The sequence below is a fragment of the Rattus rattus genome, chromosome 9 (assembly GCF_011064425.1).
Source record: "Rattus rattus isolate New Zealand chromosome 9, Rrattus_CSIRO_v1, whole genome shotgun sequence".
Classification (NCBI taxonomy): Eukaryota; Metazoa; Chordata; class Mammalia; order Rodentia; family Muridae; genus Rattus; species Rattus rattus.
Window position 1 is genome coordinate 3,660,024 of NC_046162.1, and position 26,370 is coordinate 3,686,393.

Genomic DNA, 26,370 nt, shown 5'->3' on the forward strand with positions numbered 1-26,370 from the left:
ATAAAGGCCTGACAATTTTTTCCATACACTCTTCTACTCAAACTGTCAGGACTTCACGATATGTTTCATCTGGGGAATCCTGAACCCCCATATGCTGAGATGGACGTTTGTCTGCAGGCACCACGTTCTCAGGAACAACTCCTACGCGTGGACATAGGCGGGGTTTGCCAGAGGGGCTGCCGCAGACTCCCCTGGAGTGTGGGAACTACAAGGTTTGGAGCAATGAATCCCGGAGAGCTGTTTTTCTGTCACTGCATGCAGACAGCCTTGTCTGTGGTACTCTTACATTGAAGATGACTCTGGAACTGGAAAGATGGCTCAGCAGTTAAGAGTGCTTGTTGCTCTCACAGGGGACCAGGGGTTGGTTCCCAGCACTCACACTGGACAACTCACAACTGTCTATAACTACAGTTCCAGGGGGATCCTTCTGGCATCTGTGGGCCACACACAGAGAGACATAAATAAACATAGAATTCTTTTTGTAAGAAAAGAGGACTAAGTCCTGGGTGTGTCTTCACAGTGAGTCTCTTGTACGGCTTCTTGCAGCTGGGAATAGATTTCTAGGTCTCAATATAGGTCTAGGTGACCCCTGCAGCACCCACAGCAGGAAGAGGAGGGACCTAGAGGCACTAGATTCCCAGCTGTGGCCGGTTCCTGATTTTGTGGCTACCCTGCACCTCTAGCCAGCCCAGTCTGGGCATCCAGACCCTGCTTATTCCTAGCATGAGTCAAGAATGCTAGGTATGGAGATTGTCCCATCTCTGGCTTGGCATGTGTGGGCTACAGGAGCCCAGAACAACTGCACCACGACAGCAGCCTTCTTCTCACTGGTCTTCAGCCTCAGCTGAGAGCAAAGGAGCACTTCGTGGCCAGCGTACAGGGGGATGAACTGTGCCAGACGTGATGCGTGAGCACTGAGGCAGAGAGGAGAGAAGAGTGAACGCACACGCGGATGTACAGATCAGTGCTATCGCTCAGCACAATGGCTTGAGGGGTGGCAGGTGCAGCCTGACCCTTGTACCTGCCGGGAAAGAAGTAGGGGAAGGGATAATTACTGAGCTGAGGTTCCCGTGACACAGTGTAGCAGGGTATGAGCGTGAGGGTGCACACGTGTAAATGTGTTAAGGTAGAGAGTGTGAGCCTATGAGAATGAATTTTGAATAGGTGTGCGCACGTGTCTGTGTAAACAGATGTGTGAGGGCTTGAATGCGTCAGTATTTATTAGAAAGATCAGGCGCGTGTGCACTGGGGAAGTGAGGGCTTGGGGACCCTAAGTCATGTACCAGTGCGTGCCTTCGGAAGGGGCGTTCAATCTGGCCTTTGGGTCCCTCCCACCCCACCCTCTTGCTCTGGAGGTCCCCTTCCTCCCTTCCCAAGCACAGGGACAGCACGGGGTGAAGAAGTTTGGAAAAATGAACCCATGACAGATGTTGTGATCACAGTGGTCGCCGGCGAGCCCGACTCCCAGCTACAGGTGTCTCTGCGAGACCCCTGGCAGAGCGCAGCCGGAGGTCTTCCCGGAGGAGGCGCCCGGGGCTGGCGGCGGGCGGCGCGCATTCCTCAGCCCTGAGTCAGGCGGCCGCCCCTCTGCCGGGCCCGCCCCCCGCGCGCACGCCCCTCGGCCCGTGGCATTCCCAGGCGGACGGGCCGGGCCGGCGCGCGGGCGCAGGCAGGGACTAGGCGCGGGCGCCCTCCCGGCCGGCGGCGGCAGCCGGTGCAGACCCCTCCGAGGACCCTGCGGCGGTGAGTGGCGGCCGGGGTCTTTGCGCAGGGCTCCAGGCGGGCGGGTGCAAGGCTTAGGTTCTGGCGCGCGTCCTCCGATCGCTGGCAGTCGGTGCGCGGAGTTTCCCGAGCGCCGGCGGAGGCGGCGCGGCCCGGATTCCAGCCCGGCGCCCCACAGAAATAGCCCGTGGTCGGATCGGCGCGGCCTGGCGGGCGGGGCAGCCGGGCATTGGCCTCGCCGGGTCCCCGGGGCCGGGAGTCCGAGGGCCGCAGCCGCCCGGAGCGGCTCCTCTGCTGCCAGCCCCTCCCCCCATGCCCTCCTTGCTCCCAGGCCCCCGAAGGTGGCGTCTGAAACTCTGCGCTGAGCGCGCGACTTCGGGCCACCGGGTCCGCTTCCTCCCACTCACGGGAGTAACAGCGGCAGCTGCGGGCCGGGGAACTCGGCTGGGCCTGCTCGACTCGCTTCAGCCCGGCTTGCATCGGCAAACTCGGGAAGTGCTTCCAAAGACATCTCCTGCCCCGTACAGTGGCCCGGAGGCCACTCTCGGGGTCTTAAAGTAGTCTGGACGCGTTGGGGTGACCACGGACCCTAAGTGCCCTGGGATAGGCGAGAGGGCCTGTCTGTCCTGCTGGGAGCATGCTAGTAGAGCTGGGTGGAGAATGGTCAGGGGACTCCCCCTAGGCTTTCTTTCCGCTCAGATAGTCCCGACCAGAGTTCCTGCTCCGTGTGCCTCTTGGGGTAGTGTGTCTGTCTGCGTGGGCGGGGCCTGGATCCGGAGGTCCCCCCGCTCTGTCCTGGGAAAGCCCCCCCTCCCCACTTCCTGTTGAAGCAGGGAGAAGATTCTAGGATGAAACTGGCTTTTCAGGTTTAGACCAGCTAAGAAGTCGGGGCAGTCCCAGGCTAGGTGCTCCCCACCTCCATGGGGCGAGCCTCAGCCCCTTGCCCCCGCCCTTAAGCCTAGAGGATGCTGGGGAACTCAGCAGCTGGCGGGTTCTCAAGAGGTTCCAGAGCTGAGTTCTATGCTACCAGGGTCATTCTGAGCAATCCGGGTAAGAGGGCAAGGGTGTCCGGTAGGCCCAGATTGAAGGTACAGGTTCTGGCACCCTTCCACAGTCCTCCAGGCGGCCTCCACGGCTGGCTAGGTCCCCTGCAGGAGCCTTACTGGGAAGTCCTCTTGGGTGAGCCAGCCATAGCTCCCCTGGGTGGGGGTGGGGGGGCGTCTAGTGGTGCGGGTTTGGGTCTCCTGTTAAGGGACAGTCAGGGCCCTTCCCTCCTATCGCCCTGGCTCTAGTCTGTCCTCAGCGTGCCCCTTCCCTGCAAGTAAAGACTTTGCCCAGCTCCAAATGCTTTGCAGCCACTGGAGCTAAGGATCCCTCCCAGTTCCCTGGCAGACCTGACCGAGGTGCTGAACTCCCTTGAGGCCCTGTGACCTCAGGCAGTGAAAGGCCTCTCTGAGTTAATCTGTAAAATGGGTGGACATGGTGATCACCTTTTACCATCGGTTATAACATCACCAAGGCTAGTTAGGCTCAGGTCTGAGGCAGGTGTCCCTGGCCTGTGGTGACTGAAGCTGTTGTTGCAGACTCAGTTTACCCTCCTGGAGCCTCTCCAGTTTTGTCCTGCTCCTTGTGGTTTCTGGAAGGCGTTTCTGAGTCAGTCAGGGCAATTCTGGATCTCCGTACCTCTCCTTTCACTCAGAGACTCAGCTGTGCTGCTGATTTGGGACCAGAAGTGTCCAGCTTAGTGGGCACTAATCTAGAATTTGACCTATGGTTAACTCCTTACTCCAAGCCCCTTTCTGAGAGCCTGGCTTGGGCAGGCCCCCTTTCCCCTCTGAGCCCCATCTGGATCCGGGACTTTGACTGGCCACCAGGGACGTTTGAGTTATGGTGGGAGCTGTCTTTTCCAGGGATGGCTTCTTTCCTCTTGCGCTCTCCCATCCCTTGATCCCTTGATCCCTTGATTCCTTGATCCCTTGGGTCCCAGGGCTCCTCTAGGGACTAGGAACTCCCCACATACCCCCTTGTTCTGTTGCTCTCTCTGTGTGTTCCTCTCTGAGATGGTGACAGGTGAGGAGTGATGGGGAGGGGCAGAATCTAGAGTGTACTGGGGATGAGAGAGGGCCCCCTGCAAATGCTTGCCCTGTTCTGCAGCAGAAACAAAAGGAGTCAGAGACGGCCTAATGGTTCACAAAGGGCCCAGCCAACACTCCACATGATCCCATTGACAAATGAGGCAGAGAGGCTGGGGAAAGTCACAGTGTCACAGTGCCTTGTGGCGATGGACCAGCGGAGAGGATGTAGAAAGCTGGTCCCTGGCCCCTCCGCCAGGCTGAGGCTGAGTATCCGATTGGGGGTCAGGTCTCAAGTGGATGCTGGTGTGCAAGGTGGCCGTAGCCCACACCAGAGGATGCAGTGTCACGCCAGCTGCGGTCACTATGTCCTGAATGTCTGTGCTTCGTGGCTGCACTTTCCTACACTCTACGTGTAGGAAACGTGCAGGGTGCGTCTTCGAGACCTCGTCCGTGTCACAGCTCCAGCGCCCACCTGCAGCTCCGATGTTTTTGTCTGTTTGTTTGCTTGTTTGAGACAGGTTTTGTTATGCAGCCCGGCCTGGCTTCCAATTCAGAATCTTCCCTCCCGAGCTGGGTGCTGGGGTCACGGGTGTGCAGTACCATGCCCGGCCACACCGGAAAAAAAACTTCGGCTGTCTTCTTCCCACTCAGGCAACCGCCCCTTCTGACCATTCAGCTGCCGCTTTCTGAGCACCTACTGTGTGCCCGGCACTTTCCATCAGCCCTTTTCCAGATGAGAAAATGAAGGCTTGCCAGGTGTGGCGGTGCATGCACATCTGTAATCTCAGCACTTAGGGGGTGTAGGCCAGCATGGGCACACGAGATTCCATCTCATAAAACCCAGAAGAGAAAGCCTGGGTATGCTCTGTTTGTAAGGGGTGGAGACGACGGTGTAGGTTATAATATAGATTTTTGACCTGTTGTTGTTCCACCTGCCTTCCGGTTTCCTGGCTGTTCTAACCGGACTCATGAACGGGGTAGCCTGAAGGGTCTCTTGTCCCACCGTGGGGTAGACGTCTATCTCCTCCACAACCTCCCTCCCAGTACCCGTCACAGTCATGTCCACCGGCCAACAGTGCATTCTGAGGTTTGCTGCTACCCGAGCTCCAGGTTGGCCCTTACCCTCCACTGGAATCTTGCTTAAGCTGCTTGGGTCCCTGACAAGGGTCTGTCGCTGGACCTGACTCCGTTCCCACCTCCAACCCCTGAGCTTGCTTTCCAACTCGTCCCACTGACTCTGGATCCCTTTTGGGCGGCTCCTTATGCTTCTGGGGTGACTCATGGTGTGTGACCCAGGCAATCAGCCTCTCCATGGGCCATGGTTTCCCACTGCACCGGGGCCAGCAGAGGAGAGAGTAAGGGCTGTCTGGGAACAAGAGCCCACTGTGTGTCAGGGGGAGATCTAGACACTGAGCCACTGTGGGCCGGCAGCACGCTGCTCCTTGGCCTAGACTCTTTGTCTGGCCTGGTATGCCCCTCCCCCAGGCCTTGTGAATCCCACTAGCTTGAGGCCCTTTTAGGAATAGAGCTTAGGGTGGGGCAAGTTAGGAACAGGGCACTAGGGAAGGGTGGGTGTCCTTTCTCCAACCTGCAGGCCTAGAGTGGTGTGCGTGGGTTCTCTTCTTGTGTTTCCTTTCGCCATAGTGAGGAAGGGGACCCCAGGAAACCCCGATGTTTGGGCAGAAGCTGGTCATGGGGTAAGGCCCATATGCTTGCTCACAGCCCTCTCAGCTTGTCCCCTCTTTCCCGCCCCTGTCACACTTGCCCAGGCTGGTCAGCTGTTCTCTCTAGGTCCTGCTAAAGGGTCATCTTCCAGAGTCCCCACATCCTCACTCAGGAGAACGGGCGCTGCCACCCTGTGCTAAGGTAAGGCAGCGCCAGTGGACAGCCCTGGAGGCAGGTAGAAAGCACAATGCAGGACCCATGGAGAAGAAAGGGAGGTCAGAGAGAGTTGTTGGTTAGGGGATGGAGTCATGGATACTGGGAGCTTTTACAGGCAGCTTGCATTCCGGAGAAAGGCACCAGTTTGATACCTCCTAGACGTGCTGAGCACAGGCACCTAACCTGTTGGAAAGGCCAGTTTCCAGCGCTCGCCTGTGGTTTACTCCCTATGATCCCATGACCGCTCTTGGCCACGTTCCCTTCTGGAGCTCCCGAGTGGCTGCTTGGGATGGACCAGAAGGCAGGAAATGTTAGGCATCCTCCATCTTGTCTGGTACCTGGCCCCCCACCCGCTGGGTCTCACAGGGCTCAGCCCAGCTTTGGGGAGCTCACTGCTTTCTGGGCCTCATTTTCTCAGTTTTGTAGTGAGAACAGAGCCCCTGTCTCCTCCAAGCATCGAGAGGGAGCAGGCCGGTTACACAGTCTAGAGTCTGTTCAGGTCTGCAGATTCGATGGTCCAGGCCTTTGAGTCTCCTGCCCTCTGAGCCTTAACTTCGAGAGCCCTACCCTTGCCTGCGTCCTCATCTCCGATTTAAGGCCCTTCACTTGGAGCAGGGGTTACGTGTGTATCTGCTGAGGCTGTCGTTAATAAAAGGGGAAGTGAGAGTCCCACAAAGGTCAAGACTTCCCAGACAGTCTAGAGCTGGGCCCTTCTGCACTGGCTGGAACCTGGCTGGTCTCAAATGCACAGACACCTGCCTGCTTCTGCGCCCTGAGTGCTAAGACTAATGGTTTGCAACTGGATGCCTGGCTCAAATGCATATGTATTTCTTTCAAGACAGGGTGTCGCTGTGTAACGCTGGCTGTCCTGGGACTCACTGTGTAGACCAGGCTGGTCTTGGACTCACAGAAGCCTGCTTTTGCCTCCCAAGGGCTGGTACCGCCAAGCCAGGCTATCTTCTGTCTGTCTGTCTGTCTGTCTATCTATCTATCTATCTATCTATCTATCTATCTATCTATCTATCTATCCATCCATCCATCCATCCATCCATCCATGCATCCAGAGGCCAGAGGACAACTTTGTGGATTCAGTTTTCTTTTCCACCTTTTTGTGGTTTCTAGGGACTGAACTCAGGCTTCCATAGAAGGCAAGTGCTTTTCCCTTCTGAGCTGCCTTGGAGGGCCAGCCTGTGCGATAGGCTTGGATTCCTAGGTATTCAGGGTGCCTTACCCAACCTGTCCCTGCCTCACTGCCTTTTTGGGCAGTTGGCGCCACCTCGTGGTCATTCACTGTGGTTTCTGCTCCAAGAGAGTTTGTTTCGATTTGTTTTGTTTTAGGCAAGGTCTCATTGTGTAGCCCTGGCTGGCCTAGAACCCACTGTGTAAACTGGGCCAGCCTCAAACTCACAGAGATCCACCTGCCTCTGTCTCCTTAGTGCTGGGATTACCTGGCACCGTGGAATTTCTCTTTGTAAAGTCCTCTGCGTACAGGAACCTGCTGCCCTAGTTGTTGCTCTGAAACCCCAAAGAGTCCTCTCTTTCTCTAAATGTGGGGCGTCTTCTGTGTAATTGATCGATCGTGAACCCCACAGAAGTGGAAGTCATGGTGGCTAAGATGGCCTAGGACGGGAGGGCCAGAGCCCCACGCTCACAGATTTTGTCCTCCTGCTCCCGGATGTGCACAGCCTTCCTTATGGGCCACCTGAACTACTTTTACCCACTTCCAGTTGCCAGGAAGTAAATCCTCACTGCCTGCTGCCAGACAGACTGAGCACCTCTTTGTTTGTAGGGGAATTGCTACCCAGGCTTTAAACTTCAAGAGAGCGGGGGTCCGTCACCAGCGTGCATTCATAGTAGGTTTAAGCAGTGTTTTACCTTAGATTCCTATTGTTGGAGCCCCTATCTGTGGGGAGCTCAGGCACAGGGTGTGCCAGCCTAGATCAGGAGCTGTGAGACCTCTGTTGGGCTTGCAGTGCTCCTTCTAGGTTTAGACCCACTATGTCCCTGGAGACTTGTCAGGGTTGTCACTATACATAACCCTACACCTCCAGGCCTGTCTCACTGCACCCGGAACCATGAGCGAAGCCCGGAGAGACAGTACTAGCAGTCTGCAACGCAAGAAACCCCCGTGGCTCAAGTTGGACATCCCAGCGGTGGTGCCCCCAGCAGCAGAAGAGCCCAGCTTCCTGCAGGTAGGTTCCGGCCGGTAGGAATTTTGGAATTTTGGGAGTTCCCTGGCCTGGCTCCTCACCGCAACTCTGTGGTCTAGCCCCTGCGGCGACAGGCTTTCCTGCGGAGTGTGAGTATGCCGGCTGAGACAGCCCGTGTCCCGTCGCCCCACCATGAGCCTCGGCGGCTGGCGCTGCAGCGTCAGACATCCATCACGCAGACCATCCGCAGGTACCACACGGTCCTGGCTGTCACCCAGGTTGGGGGTAGGGAGGGACCCGAGAGGTGGCATACAGAATCCTGTTAGGTACTGGGGTGGGGGATGGGTCGGGGCAAAGGTCCCTTCTCTCTGAGCTTTTCTTCTCCATCTTAATCCCAACAACACTTGGGCATCCTCCTGTTCTGGGGACCCCTGGTTGGCCCTCCGTCTGCCTCTCTGTTCCCCAGGGCACACACCCTCCCTTCTCCCTACTCTAACACCCTGGCTCCTCGTAGCCGGCAGGTACGCTTTGGGCGTGTTCATACTCTGCCTCTTTTGAGGCCCCGGGCTGCTCGCAAGGCCCACCCACAGCGCCAGTCTCTCTCTTGGTCCTTGCTCAGGTACCTTGCGCAGGTCTTGAGTGTGTTGGTGTTTTTCGGCACGTGCATGTCCTGTAGCCTCTTGGAGCTGCTGGAGTGCTTGGCAGTCCCTGGCTGTTCATGGCAGGGGCAGTGTTTTTATTTGCATGTTCAAAGATCGTGGCCACCCTATTGCTGCTGCCGCTACTGCTGAGTTCTGTAGTACCTGAGGGCGATGGGGGCTGCCTGAGGCCGAGGCCTCTCCCTGGACTCAGGGTTGGGTGAGGGCCTATGGGAACCTTCTACTGATTAGTAGGAATTGGGGTGGCCACAGTTGGAACTCCCCGGTCCTTGAAGTGACTGAAGTCTGCCGCAGGGCCCACTACCCAGGTTGGCCTTTGAGGATCCTTGACTGGGGAAGGGGGGACAGGAGATATGGCTTCCCCTTGCTGAGTCCTTCTCATGCCAGGGGGACAGCTGACTGGTTTGGAGTGAGCAAGGACAGTGACAGCACCCAGAAGTGGCAGCGTAAGAGCATTCGTCACTGCAGCCAGCGATATGGGAAGCTAAAGCCACAGGTCATCCGGGAGCTGGACCTGCCCAGCCAGGACAATGTGTCGCTGACCAGCACCGAGACGCCGCCACCACTCTATGTGGGGCCATGCCAGCTGGGAATGCAGAAGGTGTGTTACACACTCCTCACTCTGCTCCTCTACCTGGGGTGGAAGGGAGGGTTGAGGAGAGAGAGAGTACCCCTCTGAGACTGTGGCTGGGAGAGCAGCCACAGTCTTAGAACAACTCCTGAGATACCCCCAGCTAGGGACCCTAGGAGGAAAAGAGTCATGGTATTGTTCAAGTTCAGACTCTGGATAGCAAATTTCAAGGGGAGGCAGGCCCCTCTAGGAGACGCTCACGGACGAGCGTCTGCTCTTCATGGAAGTCTTGCCTGGTTCTGTGTACTGACCTAGAATCTTCTCCATCCCACCAGATCATAGACCCTCTGGCCCGAGGCCGGGCCTTCCGCATGGCCGATGACACCGCCGATGGCCTGAGTGCCCCCCACACTCCCGTCACACCAGGTGCTGCCTCCCTCTGCTCCTTCTCCAGCTCCCGCTCAGGTTTCAACCGGCTCCCTCGGCGTCGCAAACGTGAATCCGTGGCCAAGATGAGCTTCCGGGCCGCTGCAGCGCTGGTGAAGGTAAATGCAGCGGTCTGGCCAAGGTTGTAGGTGTGGGAGCTGAGCCCGCTCCGACTTCCAGGGCCTCAGGTCACCTCCTCGTCCCCAGGGTCGGTCTATTAGGGATGGCACTTTACGAAGGGGACAGCGTCGGAGCTTTACTCCTGCCAGCTTCCTGGAGGAAGACATGGTGGACTTCCCTGATGAGCTGGATACATCTTTCTTTGCCCGGGTAAGAAGAGCCTGGGGGTGGCGCCCCGTCTCCCTCTGTCTCTGGATCCCCCTTGACCTCACTTATTTGCTCAGGAAGGTGTCCTCCATGAGGAGCTGTCCACGTACCCAGATGAGGTGTTTGAGTCCCCATCAGAAGCAGCGCTCAAGGACTGGGAGAAAGCCCCGGATCAGGCGGACCTCACGGGTGGGGCCCTGGACCGCAGCGAGCTCGAGCGAAGCCACTTGATGTTGTGAGTGCAGCCGGTGGGTGAGGGGAGCAGAGGGAGCAGCTGGGCTCTCGGGTGCGATGCTACAGTGTCCATAGCTTGGGCTAGAGACCTTGGAATCTAGCCTGACCACCGTGGGTATGTCCAGGGCTAGGCACAGCCCTACTTCGATGCCCTCCTACAGAACTCCCAGAGCTCAGGGGCTAGAGTCTAGATGGGAGAAGACCATGACCTAGTTAATGCTGTTGAGAGACAGAGCCCGAGTCTAGAGGATCCCCATTCTCTCCCTGCCAAGCTGCAAGGGGCTTACTGGGAAGGTGGAGATGAGGAGGAATGACTCGCTGGATGTCTTCACCCCTCGGAGGGCCGGAGAGACACTGCACAGTGCTCTGGTTCTGCCCAAGAGAGAAGGCAGTGTGTAGGTTCCGGGCAGGAAGTGAACACGCTGACCCCTTCCAGACCCCTGGAACGAGGCTGGAGGAAGCAGAAGGAAGGCGGCACGCTCGCCCCGCAGCCCAAGGTGCGGCTTCGCCAGGAGGTGGTCAGTGCGGCTGGCCCCAGGAGGGGTCAGCGTATCGCTGTGCCAGTGCGCAAGCTCTTCGCCCGGGAAAAACGGCCGTATGGTCTGGGGATGGTGGGACGGCTCACCAACCGCACGTACCGGAAACGGATTGACAGCTATGTCAAGCGGCAGATCGAAGACATGGATGATCACAGGTCGGCTGTGCTGGGATAGAGGCCGAGCTAGGAATCCCAGTCAGGACGCCCCTGGTCTCACCCCCGTCTCACTTACTCTGTCTTCAGGCCCTTCTTCACTTACTGGCTCACCTTCGTGCACTCCCTGGTCACCATTCTGGCTGTGTGCATCTACGGCATCGCGCCTGTGGGCTTCTCGCAGCACGAGACGGTGGACTCGGTGAGCCCTGCACCCAGATAACGTGGAGTCTAGGCTGTGGATGCTGTGGTCCGGCTCTGGGAGGATGGAGCCCTACAGATTTGGTCTGATCTCACTTCCTACTTTCCAGGTACTTCGGAAGCGGGGTGTCTATGAGAATGTCAAATACGTCCAGCAGGAGAACTTCTGGATTGGCCCCAGCTCGGTGAGGGCAGGGCTGGGGGTGGAGCTTGGAGGTGCCCCACCCATCCTGGGCCGAGTCCACAGCTGCCGTCTCCCTCTCCACAGGAGGCCCTCATTCACCTGGGTGCCAAGTTCTCCCCCTGCATGCGCCAGGACCCACAGGTGCACAACTTTATCCTTGCCGCCCGGGAGCGTGAAAAGCACTCAGCCTGCTGTGTGCGCAATGACCGGTCTGGCTGTGTGCAGACGTCGAAGGAGGAGTGCTCGGTGGGTGCCCTGCAACTGTCAGTGCTGTCCGCTCTTAATTTCAGACTTAGGCCTCACGGAGTTCTTTCCCGGCTCCTCTCATCCTTGCCCGTCACTCCCAGTTTCTGTGGAGGATGCTCATTGGACAAATCTGGTCTTGATTTGGCCCTGCTCTCTCAGCACATGATTGCATTATATCTTAAGTGGATAGGACCTCATATTCCTCTACCAATTTAAAGCTGGACGTGGGGGTGCGGGCCTGTAAGACTAGTAGTTAGGAAGCCGAAGTAGGAGGATGGTTCAGTTCCAGGCCAGCCTGGGCTGCATTTCATGGTTCCAAAAGGAAACAAGAAAGAAAAATGCATGGGGCTGGAAAGATGGCTCAGTGGTTAAGAGCATTGACTGCTCTTCCAGAGGTCCTGAGTTTAAATCCCAGCAACCACATGGTGGCTCATAACCATCTGTAATGAGATCTGATGCCCTCTTCTGGTGTGTCTGAAGACAGCGACAGTGTACTTCTATATAATAAATATAATAAATAAATCTTTTAAAAAAAGAAAGAAAAATGCAAAAGACTGGTCCATCTTTGGCACCATAGTTGATGTCCCTTTTCCTGGTTCAGGACAGAGGCTGTCTCTATACCTCGGTTATGCCCTAGGGCACCTTGTAATATTCCCCACATGTTTCTGAAGTTTAACTTAATAGCTCTTTGGAGCCAGGAGTTAGTTCCAGGGCCTTGCCTTTGATTCCTGACTGTTGCTAACTGAGCAGACGGTAGGATCTGACTGGGGCTGACCCCCTGTCCCTACAGTCTACGTTGGCAGTGTGGGTGAAGTGGCCAGTTCATCCTAGTGCTCCCGACCTGGCAGGCAACAAGAGGCAGTTTGGTTCTGTCTGCCACCAGGACCCCAGGTGAGTGCTCCTAATTCCCCTCTTACAATGCCCTTGGCATTGGTGTAGAGGATTTGTTGTTTGGGTGAGGAGGGTGGCATCGTCGAGGACAAAGACTCTAACCATTTGGGCTCGTGCAGGGTGTGTGACGAGCCTTCCTCTGAGGATCCCCACGAGTGGCCAGAAGATATCACCAAGTGGCCGGTGAGCTGGGGTCTTCGAATTGTTGAATGGGGGAGGGCACGCCCGCATCTTTACACTGCCCTAGCCTCTGCCCAGCCTGTCGGGCAAGGCTTGCCCCTGTGAGCAAGGAGTCAGGGCAAGGGAACTAGGTGAAGACACGAGAGGCCAAAGAGCGTTATTCTGGTTTGCAGAAGGCTCAGCCCGGGCTCTGGGTGTGACCTACTTGACTCAACGGAGGCCTGGTTTCTATCTGAGTCTTACCTTTGTCTCGGTTCCCAATAAGGGTTAGGCCAAAAGGCGTGCCCTCTCCCTCCCCCTCTCTCTCTCTCTCTCTCTCTCTCTCTCTCTCTCTCTCTCTCTCTCTCTCTCTCTCTCAGTGTGTGAAGTGACCCTGACTCTTGTTTTTCTTTCTTACCCAGATCTGCACCAAAAACAGCGCGGGGAACCACACTAACCACCCTCACATGGACTGTGTCATAACGGGCAGGCCCTGCTGCATCGGCACCAAGGGCAGGTGGGTGCTCACGTGTAGCTGGCTCAGAGCAGCACTTTTCTCCCTCATAAAAGCCTGACATAACCCGATTCCCAGTCACAAGGAGTAAGACTGGGCCAGTGAAGGCGGGTGGGTCTGAGATCCTCCCGAGTAGTGGGCAGGCGTCCGTAGACCTCAGCAGCCTCCATCTGTCAGGCTGGGCACCCTCCAAACCCTGGCGTGACCCTCTAGGTGTGAGATCACCTCCCGGGAGTACTGTGACTTCATGAGGGGCTACTTCCATGAGGAGGCCACACTCTGCTCTCAGGTAGGCCTTGAGGGCACGCCCCTCTCCGTCCCCGCCCACTGTGGAGGCTGACCAGCCCCTCTGCACAGGTGCACTGCATGGACGATGTCTGTGGCCTCCTGCCTTTCCTCAATCCCGAGGTGCCTGACCAGTTCTACCGCCTGTGGCTGTCCCTCTTCCTGCACGCTGGGCAAGTGGGACTGGGGGCTGGGCTGGTGGTCTCATGCCCCAGGAGTAGTGGGACTGGAGGCAAAAGGGAAGCCGCCTTCTCTGCTGAGTGCCCCTCACTGCCCGCAGGATCCTGCACTGTTTGGTGTCCGTCTGCTTCCAGATGACAGTCTTGCGGGACCTGGAGAAGCTGGCAGGCTGGCACCGCATAGCCATCATCTACCTGCTGAGCGGTGTCACGGGCAATCTAGCCAGCGCCATCTTTCTGCCGTACCGGGCAGAGGTAAGATGCTTCTCAGGGTGGGGACCCTCTATACGTGTGCCTGTGTCTAGCATGGCCCCCTCTGTGTCAGAGATCAGGTACACTCTGAGAGGTGGGATAGGAAGATGAGCTTCTGCAGTGGGGCTGGGCTGGTGCAGCCTCAGTGGCTTACGGCTCCCATCCCCCAACATCAGGTAGGTCCGGCCGGCTCCCAGTTTGGTATCCTGGCCTGCCTCTTTGTGGAGCTGTTCCAGAGCTGGCAGATCCTGGCCCGACCCTGGCGTGCCTTCTTCAAGCTCCTGGCCGTGGTGCTCTTCCTCTTTGCCTTTGGGCTGCTGCCCTGGATCGACAACTTCGCCCACATCTCAGGTTTCGTCAGCGGCCTCTTCCTTTCCTTTGCCTTCCTGCCTTACATCAGCTTTGGCAAGTTCGACCTGTACCGCAAGCGTTGCCAGATCATCATCTTCCAGGCTGTCTTCCTGGGCCTGCTGGCCGGCCTGGTGGTCCTCTTCTATTTCTACCCAGTGCGCTGTGAATGGTGCGAGTTCCTCACCTGCATCCCCTTCACAGACAAGTTCTGTGAGAAGTACGAGCTGGATGCTCAGCTCCACTGAACCAGCGGTGGCACCCCAGGCCGCCCCGGCCTCCCGCGGCCGAACAGACGGGTGCTTCCTGAACACTGACCTCTCGTGCCTCGAGCTCCCGTTGAACCCTCACACTGCTGGACATTATCATCCGAGTCCCCATGATAACCTTCTAACTACTCCCCCCCCCCTTGACAACCACCTCAGGTGGTCAATAAATGGACTGGGAGCGTTTTAGCTGCCACTAACGTGACCGGGGTTGCCACTCTTTCCTGATCTCTGGCTGGGGTCATGGGGGATGGCCTTGGACATACAGTTCGACAAGTCAGTGGTTCTCAACCTGTGGGGCGTGACCCCTCTGGCAAACTTCTATCTCGGAATATTTATGTTACGATTCAAGAGAGTAGCAAAATTAGTTATGAAGTAGCAACAAAATAACTTCATGGGTGGGGGGGGTCACTGCAACATGAGGAACTGAATTAAAGGGCCGCAGTGTTTGGAAGGTTGAGAACCAGTGTTCTAAGTCGAAGACATCACTGGCTCTCACCTCTCTGGGATGTCTCGTAGGATGGCTGGTAGCCAGTGTTGGGACATGGATCTTGGGGTGTCCTGCTGTGTCCCCACAGTGGGGGGCATCTTGTACCCCTGTAACTCATTCTTTGTCATGCTGTCTCTTTCTACGGAGCCTGGGAGAAAAACGGCTATCGGGAACCTGCGGGTAGAGGTTTGCGGCCACTGTCACCACAGGCCCTGGGGTTGCAGGCTCCCTTTGCAGGCGGTCCCAGGGCTTAGGTGCAGCCCCTGAGACTTCACTGCTCCCCAATACCAGCCACCTCTGCCCTCACCTCCCTCTGGTATGGGACAGATCCAGCTCACCCACACAGATACTACGGCTTTCTGGTTTTTACAAGATACAAAGCAAACATGTTTATTCTGTAGTCCAGGCCCACAACCACATAGGACCCTCGGGCCAAGTTCAAAGGGAAATAAAGGGCAGAGGAATTTCCCACATTCCACCTGGGCACTCCAGGGATGCAGCTACACCAACGCCCTTTCCCCTGAGGATAAGCAGAGGGCGCCATCTTGCTGGGGAAGGTCAGCTCCATATGTCTGGTGTTCACTTTTGCCTAAGCTTCTTGATAAAGGAAACCTCATCTCGGTTCCGGATGCCATAGCTGGAAAAAGACGGAGGGGTAGTGGCTGACCTCCAGAAGGATCACCCGGGCTTAGGAGGGATCAGGAACGATCGAGTGAGGGCAGCCATATTGTTCTTCCATCCCCACACCAGCTGCTGTAAGAACAGCAGGGCTGTTTCTCTGCCCCGAATTTCATGGGAGGTCTCAAGGAAATGCCCACAGGACAGTCAATCCAGCCAGGGACCCTCTTACCACCGCCATTTGCTGGGGCACAGGGCACCGTCCCACAGACCTACAGACTTACTCTCTGAGCTTCTTCCTGTCCTCTGTGAGCTTCTCCCCAGCTGAGGTCAGATGGTACGTCCGCCACACATAGGACCTGCAAGAAGGACGTAGGTGATGCACGCGCCACCCCCCAATCCTCTGGGTGGGTAGACTGAGCGGCTGGGATGACAGAGGCTGGCAGCACGCAGCCCAGGGCATCGGGATAACTACATTCTCCTTCTGGACACTTTCCCTGCATGACATAGGCCCAAGGCAGTTGCAGAAGGCGCCGGACACATCTTACTAACAAAAAGGTGACAGACTATACTGAGGGATTTCAGATAACGGGATACTTGATCTGATAGAACAGTCAGAGCCAACAGCACCCTGGTGAGGAGGGAAGGGGGCCGCTGACAGGTAGGTATATACCATCTGTAACTAGGGAGACATTAAGGTGTCAGGTGTGGGGCTGGAGAGATGGCTCAGCGGTTAAGAGCACTGACCGCTCTTCCAGAGGTCCTGAGTTCAATTCCCAGCAACTACATGGTGTCTCACAACCATCTGTAATGGGATGTGACACCCTCTTCTGGTGTGTCTGAAGACAGTTACAGTGTACTTATATATAATAAATAAATCTTTAAAAAAAAAAGGGCATCAGGTATCTCCAAGTGATGCTATCCATGGGTAGGGCCATGTCAGTGAAAGGGCATGTTGTGAAGGGACCACTGGGGCAGGACTCTCAGACATAATCACCCCACTTTAACATGAGAAAGCTCTCGTGACACGGGACTGTCACCACATCATTGGTAGTGGGGCACTGGGTGGTGCACACATGAAAAGCTGAAAGTTGTCTCCTTACCGAGTGCAAGCCCAGGAGTGGGCACAGGGAAGGCACTTCTGCCCCACTCACCAGCTTATGTGCTGAACGCCTCCTTCCCTCTCCTGCTTGAGCTGCACGTATCTCTGGATAGCCTTCTTCAGGTCCAGGACTGTGGCATTCTGTACGACGACCACAGCTGTAACCATGGAAACATATGGGAGAACATCCATGTGGGTGGCCACACACAGAGCCCCGGGTGATGGAAGAGAAATCCAGGGCTCTGCTCTGTTGGGCAGGGTGACTGTCCCAGCACACCCAGACATGGTCTGAGTTTCTCACTGACTAGCTCTCGTCTAATTCCTTGCTGATGTGAAAGCCCAGGCTCAAAGAGAGAAGCATGGTTGTGGCTTGAATGAGAATGGCCCCCACAGACTCAAATATTTGAGTGTTTGCTTTCCAGTGGAACTGTTTGGGAAGGGTTAGGAGGCGTGGCATTGTTGGGGGCGTGGTCTTGTTAGGGGAGGTGTGGCCTTGTTGGGGGAGGTGTGTCACTGGGGGTAAGCTTTGAGGTTTCAGAAGCCCTCACCACTGCAATTAACTCTCCTTCTGTCCCATGCCTATGGATCAGGATGTAAACTCTTGAGTTACTGCTCCAGGACCACGTTTGCCTGCCTGCTGTCTGCCTGCTGCCTGCCTGCTGCCATGCTCTTTGCCATGACGGTTATGGACTGCAGCCCTCTGCGACCATAAGCCCCCACCAGCATTTTCTTTTATAAGTTCCCTTGATTGCAGTGTCTCTTTCTAGCAAGAGAAAGTGACTAAGACACTGGTACTTACGCATTACCTCTCCATCCATCTTGCACACATGGACAGTCATCGCCTGGCCATATTCCAGTGCGATCTGGGAGTTGACCTCTTCTAAAGTAACCTAGGGAGGTGAATATGCCAATTCGTTTAACACCCCATCAACAAAGGAAACCAAGCTTGCCTACTGTGTGTTAGGAGTTTCAACTAACACTGGGCCCAGCGATTCTGAGAGTACTGTATCAAGAGGCTCCAGCCTGTGCCTCAGGACCATGTTGAGGCAGGGCAGGGCGCAACTGACCAACTACCAAAACCTTGTGATAACAAAAACGCTTTTTGTTTTGAGGCAGGGACCCACTAGGTTACCTTGGCTGGTCTGGAGCTCTAAATGGATCGGGCTGACCTCAAACGCACAGAGATCCCCTTGTTTCGGCCTCTCGGGCTGAGATTAAAGGTCCAGCCAGTTCAAGAGATGTTTTAACAAAACACGGAGGGAAGTACAAATAAAGTTGTGTAACTCAGTGGTAGAGTATTTATTTAGCATTCGAAAGGCTCTAGGTTGGGCCCCTAGTTCTGTGAGCACAGAGACGTTAAATAAGGACACTATTGATTGGCAAGGTTAAAAATTACATTAAATAACTACTAAGCCACGCATATTAGAAGTTTCAGAGGGGTTGGGGATTTAGCTCAGTGGTAGAGCGCTTGCCTAGGAAGCGCAAGGCCCTGGGTTCGATCCCCAGCTCCGAAAAAAAAACCAAAAAAAAAAAAAAAAAGAAGTTTCAGGCAAATGTTAAAGGCTAGTCACACTCACTGCTATTGAGTTAAAATCTTAGTGTTTGTTTAATTCAAACTAAGAGGGAGTGTTTTGGGGTTCCTCACCCTAAGCTTTCCGCTTACGCGCAGAAGCGTCTTTCGCTGGCGGGACCACCAGTGCCCGTCCACACCCCCGAGCCCCGTTGTGCACCTGGATCGGAAGGTCGCAGAGCAGCGGGTCTTGCACCACCATGGCGAGACCTTCTTGGAACACGTCCACAGCCTCGGAATGGGGCAATGTCTCCTCGTCATCCTCGTCGTCCTCAGGCACCTCTGGTCGAACCTCAGTCTCTGGATTCTCCAAGGCCGCCAGCCTGTTGCTTTTCCGGGGCTTCTCCAGGCGGCCTTGCCTTCTAGGTAGGAAGGCAAAGGGCGCATGCGCAGTGACTGTGCTCCGCCCGAGCTAGCTCAGCCATTGGTTCACTGCGTGGCTTCCGTAACCAATGAAATGTGCGAGTCCAGGGAAGACTGGGAGCCAGCAGACAGCAGGTTATTGGCCTGATAGAGTAGGTCACGTTGCATGGTGCGAGCGGCCGAGGAGCAACGAGCAGTCGGGTCCTCCGGGGTTGAGCTATGGTCCTCCGGGGTTGAGCTATGGCCAGACTGCTCTTCTCTACGGAATGGTCGTCAAGGAAGGCCAGCACTGCTATCGTTTCGCACAAGATGCCCGGACCCCGTTTTGCGCAAGACACCGGTGCCCATGTACAGCATCACTCCACAAAGTGACGCTGGGAGGTGGGCGCCTCCTGCAGCCTGGGCGCTGCTTTTGCCAGCCAGGTCGCAGTCGACCGAGATTCTGCCTCCGGCTCCATTCCAAAAAGCGGCTTGAAAGGTCCACCTTAGGAAGCCGGTCATGGTGGAGTCGCCAGAGAGTGGTGGCACACGCCTTTAATCCCAGCACTTGCAGAGGCAGGCAGATCTCTTGTGAGTTCGAGGTTAGCCGTGGTCTACAGAGTGAGTGGGCTCCAGAACAGCCAGGGCTATACAGAGAAACCCTGTCTCAAAAACAAAACAAAAAGATAATAAGAGGTGTTGGGGATTTAGCTCAGTGGTAGAGCACTTGCCTAGCAAGCGCAAGGCCCTGGGTTCGGTCCCCAGCTCCGAAAAAAAGAAAAGGGAAAAAAAAAAAAAGAAAAAAAGATAATAAGAATAAAAAGTGAGGTGGAGCCTTGGCGTGGTGACGCTCACCTTTAATCTTGGCAGTCAGGAGGCAGAGGCAGAAGCAGAGGCAGGTGGATCTCTATCTGAGTCGAGAGCTAGGTCTGTATAGGAAAGCCAGGGCTACAGAGAAACCCGGTCTAAGAACAAAAACAAATCAAAAAAAATCTAGGCGGGACCTGTGGTCCTTGGAGCTGTCCAGGGCGGAGGTGCCATGATCTACAGTCCTCGTGTTCTTCCTATTGCTCTTTTTACACCACCAGTCCCTGCAACAGCTGTTGTTATGAGGACGCTGTGGAGTCAGCACTGAGGGCTTTTGCTTTGCCCCCGTCACGTTTCCTTGGATAGCTACTTTAGCCACTTGTCTCACTTTTTAAATCTTCTGTGTATGGGTGCTTTACCTGCATGTATTCCTTCTGGGCATGATGGGTGTGCAATAGTCCCAGAGGTCAAAAGGGGGTGTCAGATCCCCCAGAACTGGAGTTATGGACACTTGTGAACTATCTTGTGAATACTAGGAATTGAGCTGGGTCCTCTGGAAGAGCAGCAGCCAGTGCGCCAGTGCTGCCTCCTTCCCCTTCCCCCTTCTTCCCCTTCCCCCCTCCTCTCCCTCCCGCCCTCCCCTCCCTTCTCTCCCCCATCTCACTCCCCCTCTTCTTCCTCCCTCCTCCTCTCCTCCTTCCTCTCTCTCTCTCTCTCTCTCTCTCTCTCTCTCTCTCTCTCTCAATGATAGTTACCCTATTTAAAACTCTAACTTTAACTCCCGTGCCAAACCTGTTGGGTGCCTCTAATCCTAGCACTTGGGGAGACTGAGGCAGGAGAAATGGTTTAAAGTCCACAAGCAGAGATAAAGAAGAAAGTAAGAGGAGCAGGGAAACCCTGTCTCAAAACAAAATAAACAGAAAATCTAAGGTATAGATTAATGTGGGCCTAAGTAAGCACGATTTATCTCTTGTCTGTGACATTTTTCTTGTCGATATTGTTAGATTACGTCCTGCTGACTAGGGGCTTCCAGTTCTTTGGGGGCAAGTTTGATCTTCCTCATCAGGACATCCACTTTCTCCTTTTCCTCTCTTCGCACACAACTACTTGACAAACCGCAACAGAACGTGACCAACAGCATAAAACCACAAACCGGCCAACCAGAATTCCCTCTACCAGGGCCCTGGCATTTATAAACCCTCTGAAAAGTCCCCGGAATTCCAGATGTCACAGACTCACAGAAACCATCTGCAGCTGGCAAAGCCACAGCCCTGTCTGAGTAGGAGGCAAATCACCATCAGCTGCCGTGGAGAATCTGAAGTAGCCCCTCCCTCATGCCTTCTGGGTTTTTTTTTCTTAGATTAAAAAAATTAATGTATGAGTTAATTCAATGTATTTAATGTATTAATTTATTTAATTTAATGCATGTACACCTGTACGCCAGAAGAGGGCCCAAGATCTCACTATAGATGGTTGTGTGGGTGCTGGGAATTGAACTCAGGACCTCAGGAAGGGCAGTGCTCTTAACGACTGAGCCATCTCTCCAGCCCCAAAGCATTATATTCTTTTTTTTTTTTTTTTTTGGTTCTTTTTTTCATAGCTGGGGACCGAACCCAGGGCCTTTCGCTTCCTAGGCAAGCGCTCGACCACTGAGCTAAATCCCCAACCCCCGCAGGCAGTGCTCTTAACCGCTGAGCCATCACTCCAGCCCGTACTTCTGTGTTTTTTTTTTTTTCTTTTCTTTTTTCAGAGCTGGGGACCGAACCCAGGGCCTTGTGCTTGCTAGGCAAGTGCTCTACCACTGAGCTAAATCCCCAACCCCTACTTCTGTGTTTTTAAAAAGCCAAAATTCTCACTACGTACCCCCATTGACTGTGTATGTGTTCTATTGGCTCTGTCCCTCAGGGGCCACTGGGTGATCCAGAAGGACGTATCACCTCTCTGACATGAAACCCCCATTGTGTATTAGGTGCTGAGCCGTGGGAAACTGCACAGAGATGCACATCCACTCGGCCAACGAACTGAGAGCCCAGACGGCTTTGCTCATTCTACGTACTGAGGTGTCAAGAAGCAACAGACTACCGACAGTAGTAATAATTAGTAAAAATAACAGAGTGCAGGCCTCGGGGAAGGTTTACATCAGGACTCTGAGGGTTTACAACACGAAGATCTGTCGCAGTTAGTGCTTCGAGTATGATAGATTCCTCTTATCTCTCAGCCGTTTCCTTCTTTCTGACTTTTGGGACAGGGTCTCATGTAGCCTGGGCTGGTCACTACGTGGAGGAGAATAATAATAATACATTTGTGAGCCTCCTGACTCTGGCTCCTCATGCAGGACTACAGGGTTTCTCTGTAGCATTGGCAGTCCTGAAGCTCGCTCTGTAGACCAGGCTGGCCTCGAATTCACAGGGATCTGCCTGCTTCTGCCTTCCAAGCCCTGGGATTAAAGGCGTTCATCAACAAATGTTCGACTCTTTTTTCTTCTTTTCTATATCTAATAATCTTGTTTTTATCTTGAAAATTAGGAATGACTGATATTTCCGAGACTCTAGATTCTGCTTTATTTCTCTGGAGGATGGTGATTTTCGTTTCTGCGTTTTTGAGACAGGATCTCTACCCTGGGCTGACCTGAAGCTCGCTCCTGCCTCCTGAGTTCTGGGGCTGTAAGCGTGGCCCACGTCTGTGTTATATGGCGCCAAGGATTGCAGCAGGGCCTCAGGCATGCTGGCCAAGACTCAGCAGCGAAGCGACAGCCTCAGACCCTTGCTTTGTTTTTTTAAGATGGGTGACCCGGGATGGCTTGGAACTTGTCACCCTCTTGCTTCAGTTTTAGAGCCCTGCCACACCTGCCTGTGATTATATATGTGTATGTGGATATAATGTATGTGTGTGAAAAGATTTATATGGAGTATTAGAGATCCTGTCTCAAAAACAGAAACAGAAACAAAAACCACCAGTCTTCAGAGAAATAGAGCAGAATCTACAGTCTCAATAACATTAATCATTCATAATTTTCAAAATAAACAGAAGACTTAGCTATACATATATGTGTATGACTATGAGTTTGGGTCTCACTACACTTAACTCTGGCTGTCCTAGAACTCACCACGTACACCAGGCTGGTCTCGAACTCACAGAGCTCCTCCTCCCTCTGCCTACTGAATGCTGAATTAAAGGTGTGCATTACCACGCCTGGCTTTGTCCTTGAAGTGGAAGCAGCGGGAGTCTCTCTAGGGCTGTGTGGCCCTGGCTGGGCTGCTGGGAGCTGGCTTGCACACTTCTAGTTCAGGGACATTCAGTCATTTAGAAATAGGGGCTTCCTTCTGTGCCTTTTTCTTCCCGGGTTTTCTTCCTTCCAGTCTAACCCTTGTGGTTTTCACAACTGGGATTATGGTATGGGTGGTAAGGCTTGCTGTCGTGTGTGTGTGTGTGTGTGTGTGTGTGTGTGTGTGTGTGTGTGCACGCTACCCACGCCTGGTGGTCTACTCTCTTAAGGCAGTAAATTTCTGCTTAACCTACTTAACCACAATGAAGGGACACTGGGAAAAAGATGGTTCTTCTCACAGGATACCACAGAAGGGTGCCTCAAGGGAGTAGAAAGCATATGTTTGTAATAGATGTGTCGGAGATACCCTGATGAAGACTTCAACACGAAAGAGATGTTTGTCCTGTGGTAACTGTGGAGCTGGTTGTCACTCAAGTCTTTGTTTCCGTCTCTCCTAGGCCTGGAGTTGCAGACTTCAGGGAGTCTCCTCTCTGTGCCATTCAAGGTTTTATGACAAGGCACACACATAAGCACACAGGAACTCACACACGACTGCATATGTGTACACTCAAGTGTAAACGCACGTGCACCCTGATGTATGACCTGTTTGGCTCTCTAGAGGGCATACATACACATGTAACAGTAAACGCATTCGTGCTGTGTTAGACTTAGATTGATTCAAGGAAGTGCAAAATAAAATTTGGCACCGAAATGTCTTTGTTTATCAGCCTTGCAAAGATGAGTGGCTGATAGTGGGGGCTGGCAGAGCTGCTCGGCGGCGGTGGAACATCTGCCCAGCCTGCACCACGCCCTGACTCCTTCAGTCAGCTTGCAGCAGACACCTGGTGAGGCTCACACCTAGCTCGTCAGGCGAGCGTCTTCTCACATCAATATTAGCAAGAGAAGCTGGTACAGTATATTTTTGAAATCACACTTAGACTTTTTTGTGTGTGTGCCAGGCTTGGTATGAGAATGTGTGTGTGTGTGTGTGTGTGTGTGTGTCTGTGTCTGTGTGTGTGTGTGAGAGAGAATGTGTTAGTGAGTGTGTGTCTGTGTGTGTGAGAGGGAATGTGTTAGTGAGTGTGTGTCTGTGTGTGTGTGAGAGAGAGAGAAAAAGAGAGAGAAAGAGAGTATATGTGAGTGTGTGTGAGAGTGTGTATTTCAGTGTGTGTGTCTGTGTGTGTGAGAGAGTGTGTATGTGTGTGTGTGTGTGTGTGTGTGTGTGTGTGAGTGTGTCTGTGCGTGTGTGTGAGAGAGTATGTATGTGAGTGTTGTGTGTGAGAGAGTGTGTATGTGAGTGTGTGTTTGTGTGCGTGTCTGTGTGTGTGAGAGAGTGCATATGTGAGTGTGTGTGTGAGTGAGTGTGTGTATGTGAGTGTGCGTGTGTGTGTGTTTGTGTGTGTGACAGTGTGTGTATGTGTGTGAGTGTGTATGTGAGTGTGAGTGTGTATGTGAGTGTGTGTGTGAGAGAGAGTATGTATGTGTGTATTTGTGTGTGTTTGTGTGTGTGAGAGTGTGTGTATGTGTGTGTGTGAGTGTGTCTGTGAGTGTGTGTGTGTGTGTGTGTGTGCATGTGTGTGTGTTGGTGTTGGTATCAGTGCTTATGGGGAGGGTTTCAGTCCTTGACAGCGGACTTTCTATGACTGCCAGCATGCTGCTCAGCTTTTCTGGCTTTCTCTTAGCATGGATGTTCATGGCAGGACCACACTATTTTAATACTCAAGGCTGGTGAGACAGCAGCCTCCCGCGCAAACACAATAAATCAATAAAAGATAAAAAAAAATCCACCAGTCCCGCATGGTGGCACACAGCTGTAATGACAACACTCTCGAAGCAGAAGCAGGGGAACTGTGAATTCTGGGATAGCCTGGGTCACACAGTTACAAAACAGACCAACCAGCCAACCAACAAAATAATTTTTGGGGTGGGGAAAGGCGGGATTGGTGGAGATGGCTCAGTGGGTAAGGGCGTTTGCTGCCAAGCTTGAATGACAACCTTGATTTCTGGGACCCACTCGGTGGCAGGAGAGACTAGATCCTCATGATTTGTTCTTTGACCTCTACATGTGCACCACAGCCCTGCACAAGTGTGCACACAGACACACACACGAACACATAACAAGAAGGCAACGCTGGAGGCTGAGGCTTGAAGGTTGCTTGAGGCCAAAAGTTCAAGATCAGTGTAGGCTACATATTAAGAGCCACTCTCCAAGCAGAATCAAAAATGCCAAACTTGTAGCAAATTTCATGAGGTACTGGTTCTGTTCATTAAAGATCTGTGCTCAGAACGTTTGTCTCCTTGTGTTCTTAAGCGGAGCACACGGCCGTGGAAGGCGTGAGATGCTGTGCGCCCCGACCCTGAAAGATGTCTCCAAAAGCTAGGGGCGCAAAGAGGCTGGCAGCACCGTGATTCCAATGAAAACAAAAAACATCCTTGACTTCAGTGACCTTCAAAAGCATCAGTGGCATCAGTGCTGGGCTGGAGAGCACTGGCTTCTCTTCCAGAGGCTCTGGCTTGAGTCTCAGCCCCTGCGTCGGGGCTCACAACCAGAGATCTGACTTCTTTGGATTGACCTCTGAGGGCAACAGGCACACACACGGTGCACAGACATATGTGCAGGCAAAGCATCTATACACATAAGAAATCCCTCTGAAATGAAATGTGATGATGCGCAACTTCCAGCCGAGCGCTCAGGAGGCAGAGGCAGGTGGATCTCTGTCAGGGTTTTGGGGTCAGCCAGATCCAGGGTAATGAGAGTTCCAGGGTGGTCAGAGCCTCATAATAGAGAGGCTTTACCTCAGATAACAAATAAGTAATAATAATAATAATAATAATAATAATAACAACAACAACACATACATACATACATACATACATACATACATACATACATACATACATAGAACAAAAAACGAAATAAAAATTTATAAAATTGTCTGTTCCCTTGAAACCTGTTGGGGAGAGTAAAGGATTTCCCATTTCTTTCTTTCTCTCTCTCTTTCTTTCTTTCTTTCTTTTTTTAAGAATTATTTATTTACTTTTATGTATATGAGTACACTGTCGTTGTCTTCAGACACACCAGAAGAGGGATCAGATCCCATTACAGATGGCTGTGAGATCCCATGTGGTGGCTAGGATTTGAACTCAGGACCTCTGGAAGAGCAGTCAGTGCTCTTAACCACTGAGCCATCTCTCCAGCCCCAGGATTTCCCATTTCTAAATTTCTGTTGTACTGTTTATTTTTCTTTCTGTGCCTTTCCTTATTATCTATTCATTCTCTCTTCCTTCCTTTCTTGGAGTGGGCTGTTTTGAGACAGGGTTTCTCTGTGTAACAGAGCCTTGGCTATCCTGGAACTGACTATATAGACCAGGCTGGCTTTGAACTCACAGAGATCCACCTGCCTCTGCCTCCTGAGTGCTGGGTCTAAAGGCATGTGCCATCAAGATACATTGTTGGTTTTCCTTGACTGACTCTCTCCTTATATTTAGCACCACTCAGAGACTTCCAGTGCTTGTGACTCAGAAAAACCTCAAAGGGGAAAAACCTAGTGAGGGTTCTGCTCAAGAACTGCTCTGTTCCCAGTCCTTGCCTCCTGTGCTGAGCCTGCTGTGTTTCCCAGGAGGATGTGAGCATTCTGTCATTCAGGAGACAAATGTCTGCAATGCTCAGTGTCAATGGAGTGAAATTCTTGCCATTCTCTGGCTTGCAACAGGTGGCGACAGGCACCTTGGAGCTCTGTGGAGGACAGTAGCTCTGTGACAGTAGTTCTTGTGGTTTTTGATGTGGGTGGCCCTGTGTCAGCCTGCTGAGAGGTTCGTCTCTCTTATCTCCTGGATCAGGTAAGGGGCTTTGCAGTGCACCCAAGGACAGTTGGCAGTAAGTCACCTCCTGGCTGGGGCTGCGTGAGACTCTCC

The 26,370-nt window shown here is 53.6% G+C and overlaps 2 protein-coding genes across 3 annotated transcripts; one reads left to right on the top strand and one right to left on the bottom strand.

Annotated features, from left to right (window-relative positions):
* Positions 1-1,638: 1,638 nt before the first annotated feature.
* Rhbdf1 (rhomboid 5 homolog 1) lies at positions 1,639-14,466 on the top strand. Of its 2 annotated transcripts, XM_032913088.1 has the most exons (19): positions 1,651-1,743; positions 5,567-5,663; positions 7,730-7,870; positions 7,948-8,078; positions 8,875-9,088; positions 9,394-9,603; positions 9,692-9,814; positions 9,889-10,046; positions 10,482-10,739; positions 10,827-10,938; positions 11,048-11,122; positions 11,206-11,367; positions 12,158-12,258; positions 12,378-12,441; positions 12,840-12,934; positions 13,145-13,220; positions 13,289-13,389; positions 13,497-13,650; positions 13,824-14,466. In XM_032913088.1, the coding sequence occupies exons 3-19, from the start codon at positions 7,754-7,756 to the stop codon at positions 14,241-14,243; spliced, it is 2,571 nt and encodes an 856-aa protein (XP_032768979.1). In that variant the 5' UTR covers positions 1,651-1,743; positions 5,567-5,663; positions 7,730-7,753; the 3' UTR covers positions 14,244-14,466. The 2 variants fall into 2 exon arrangements, with proteins under 2 accessions (XP_032768978.1, XP_032768979.1); XM_032913087.1 differs by lacking the exon at positions 5,567-5,663 and having other exon boundaries at positions 1,639-1,743.
* A 641-nt stretch (positions 14,467-15,107) lies between these two features.
* On the bottom strand, positions 15,108-18,414 carry Snrnp25 (small nuclear ribonucleoprotein U11/U12 subunit 25). Its single transcript, XM_032912327.1, has 5 exons — positions 18,202-18,414; positions 17,271-17,361; positions 16,524-16,629; positions 15,654-15,728; positions 15,108-15,388 (listed from the first exon to the last, which is right to left on the bottom strand). Exons 1-5 carry the CDS (start codon positions 18,241-18,243, stop codon positions 15,331-15,333), a joined length of 372 nt encoding a protein of 123 aa, XP_032768218.1. The 5' UTR covers positions 18,244-18,414; the 3' UTR covers positions 15,108-15,330.
* Between the last annotated feature and the right edge of the window lie 7,956 nt (positions 18,415-26,370).

Coding starts and splice junctions, on each gene's coding strand:
- Rhbdf1 (XM_032913087.1), top strand. CDS start 7,754: ATGAGCGAAGCCCGGAGAGACAGTACTAGCAGTCTGCAACGCAAGAAA. Junction 8,079..8,874: donor ATCACGCAGACCATCCGCAG/GTACCACACGGT, acceptor TTCTCATGCCAG/GGGGACAGCTGACTGGTTTG. Junction 9,604..9,691: donor CCGCTGCAGCGCTGGTGAAG/GTAAATGCAGCG, acceptor CCTCGTCCCCAG/GGTCGGTCTATTAGGGATGG.
- Snrnp25 (XM_032912327.1), bottom strand. CDS start 18,243: ATGGTGGTGCAAGACCCGCTGCTCTGCGACCTTCCGATCCAG. Junction 15,729..16,523: donor GGCGTTCAGCACATAAGCTG/GTGAGTGGGGCA, acceptor TCCTTCTTGCAG/GTCCTATGTGTGGCGGACGT. Junction 15,389..15,653: donor GACAGGAAGAAGCTCAGAGA/GTAAGTCTGTAG, acceptor GTCTTTTTCCAG/CTATGGCATCCGGAACCGAG.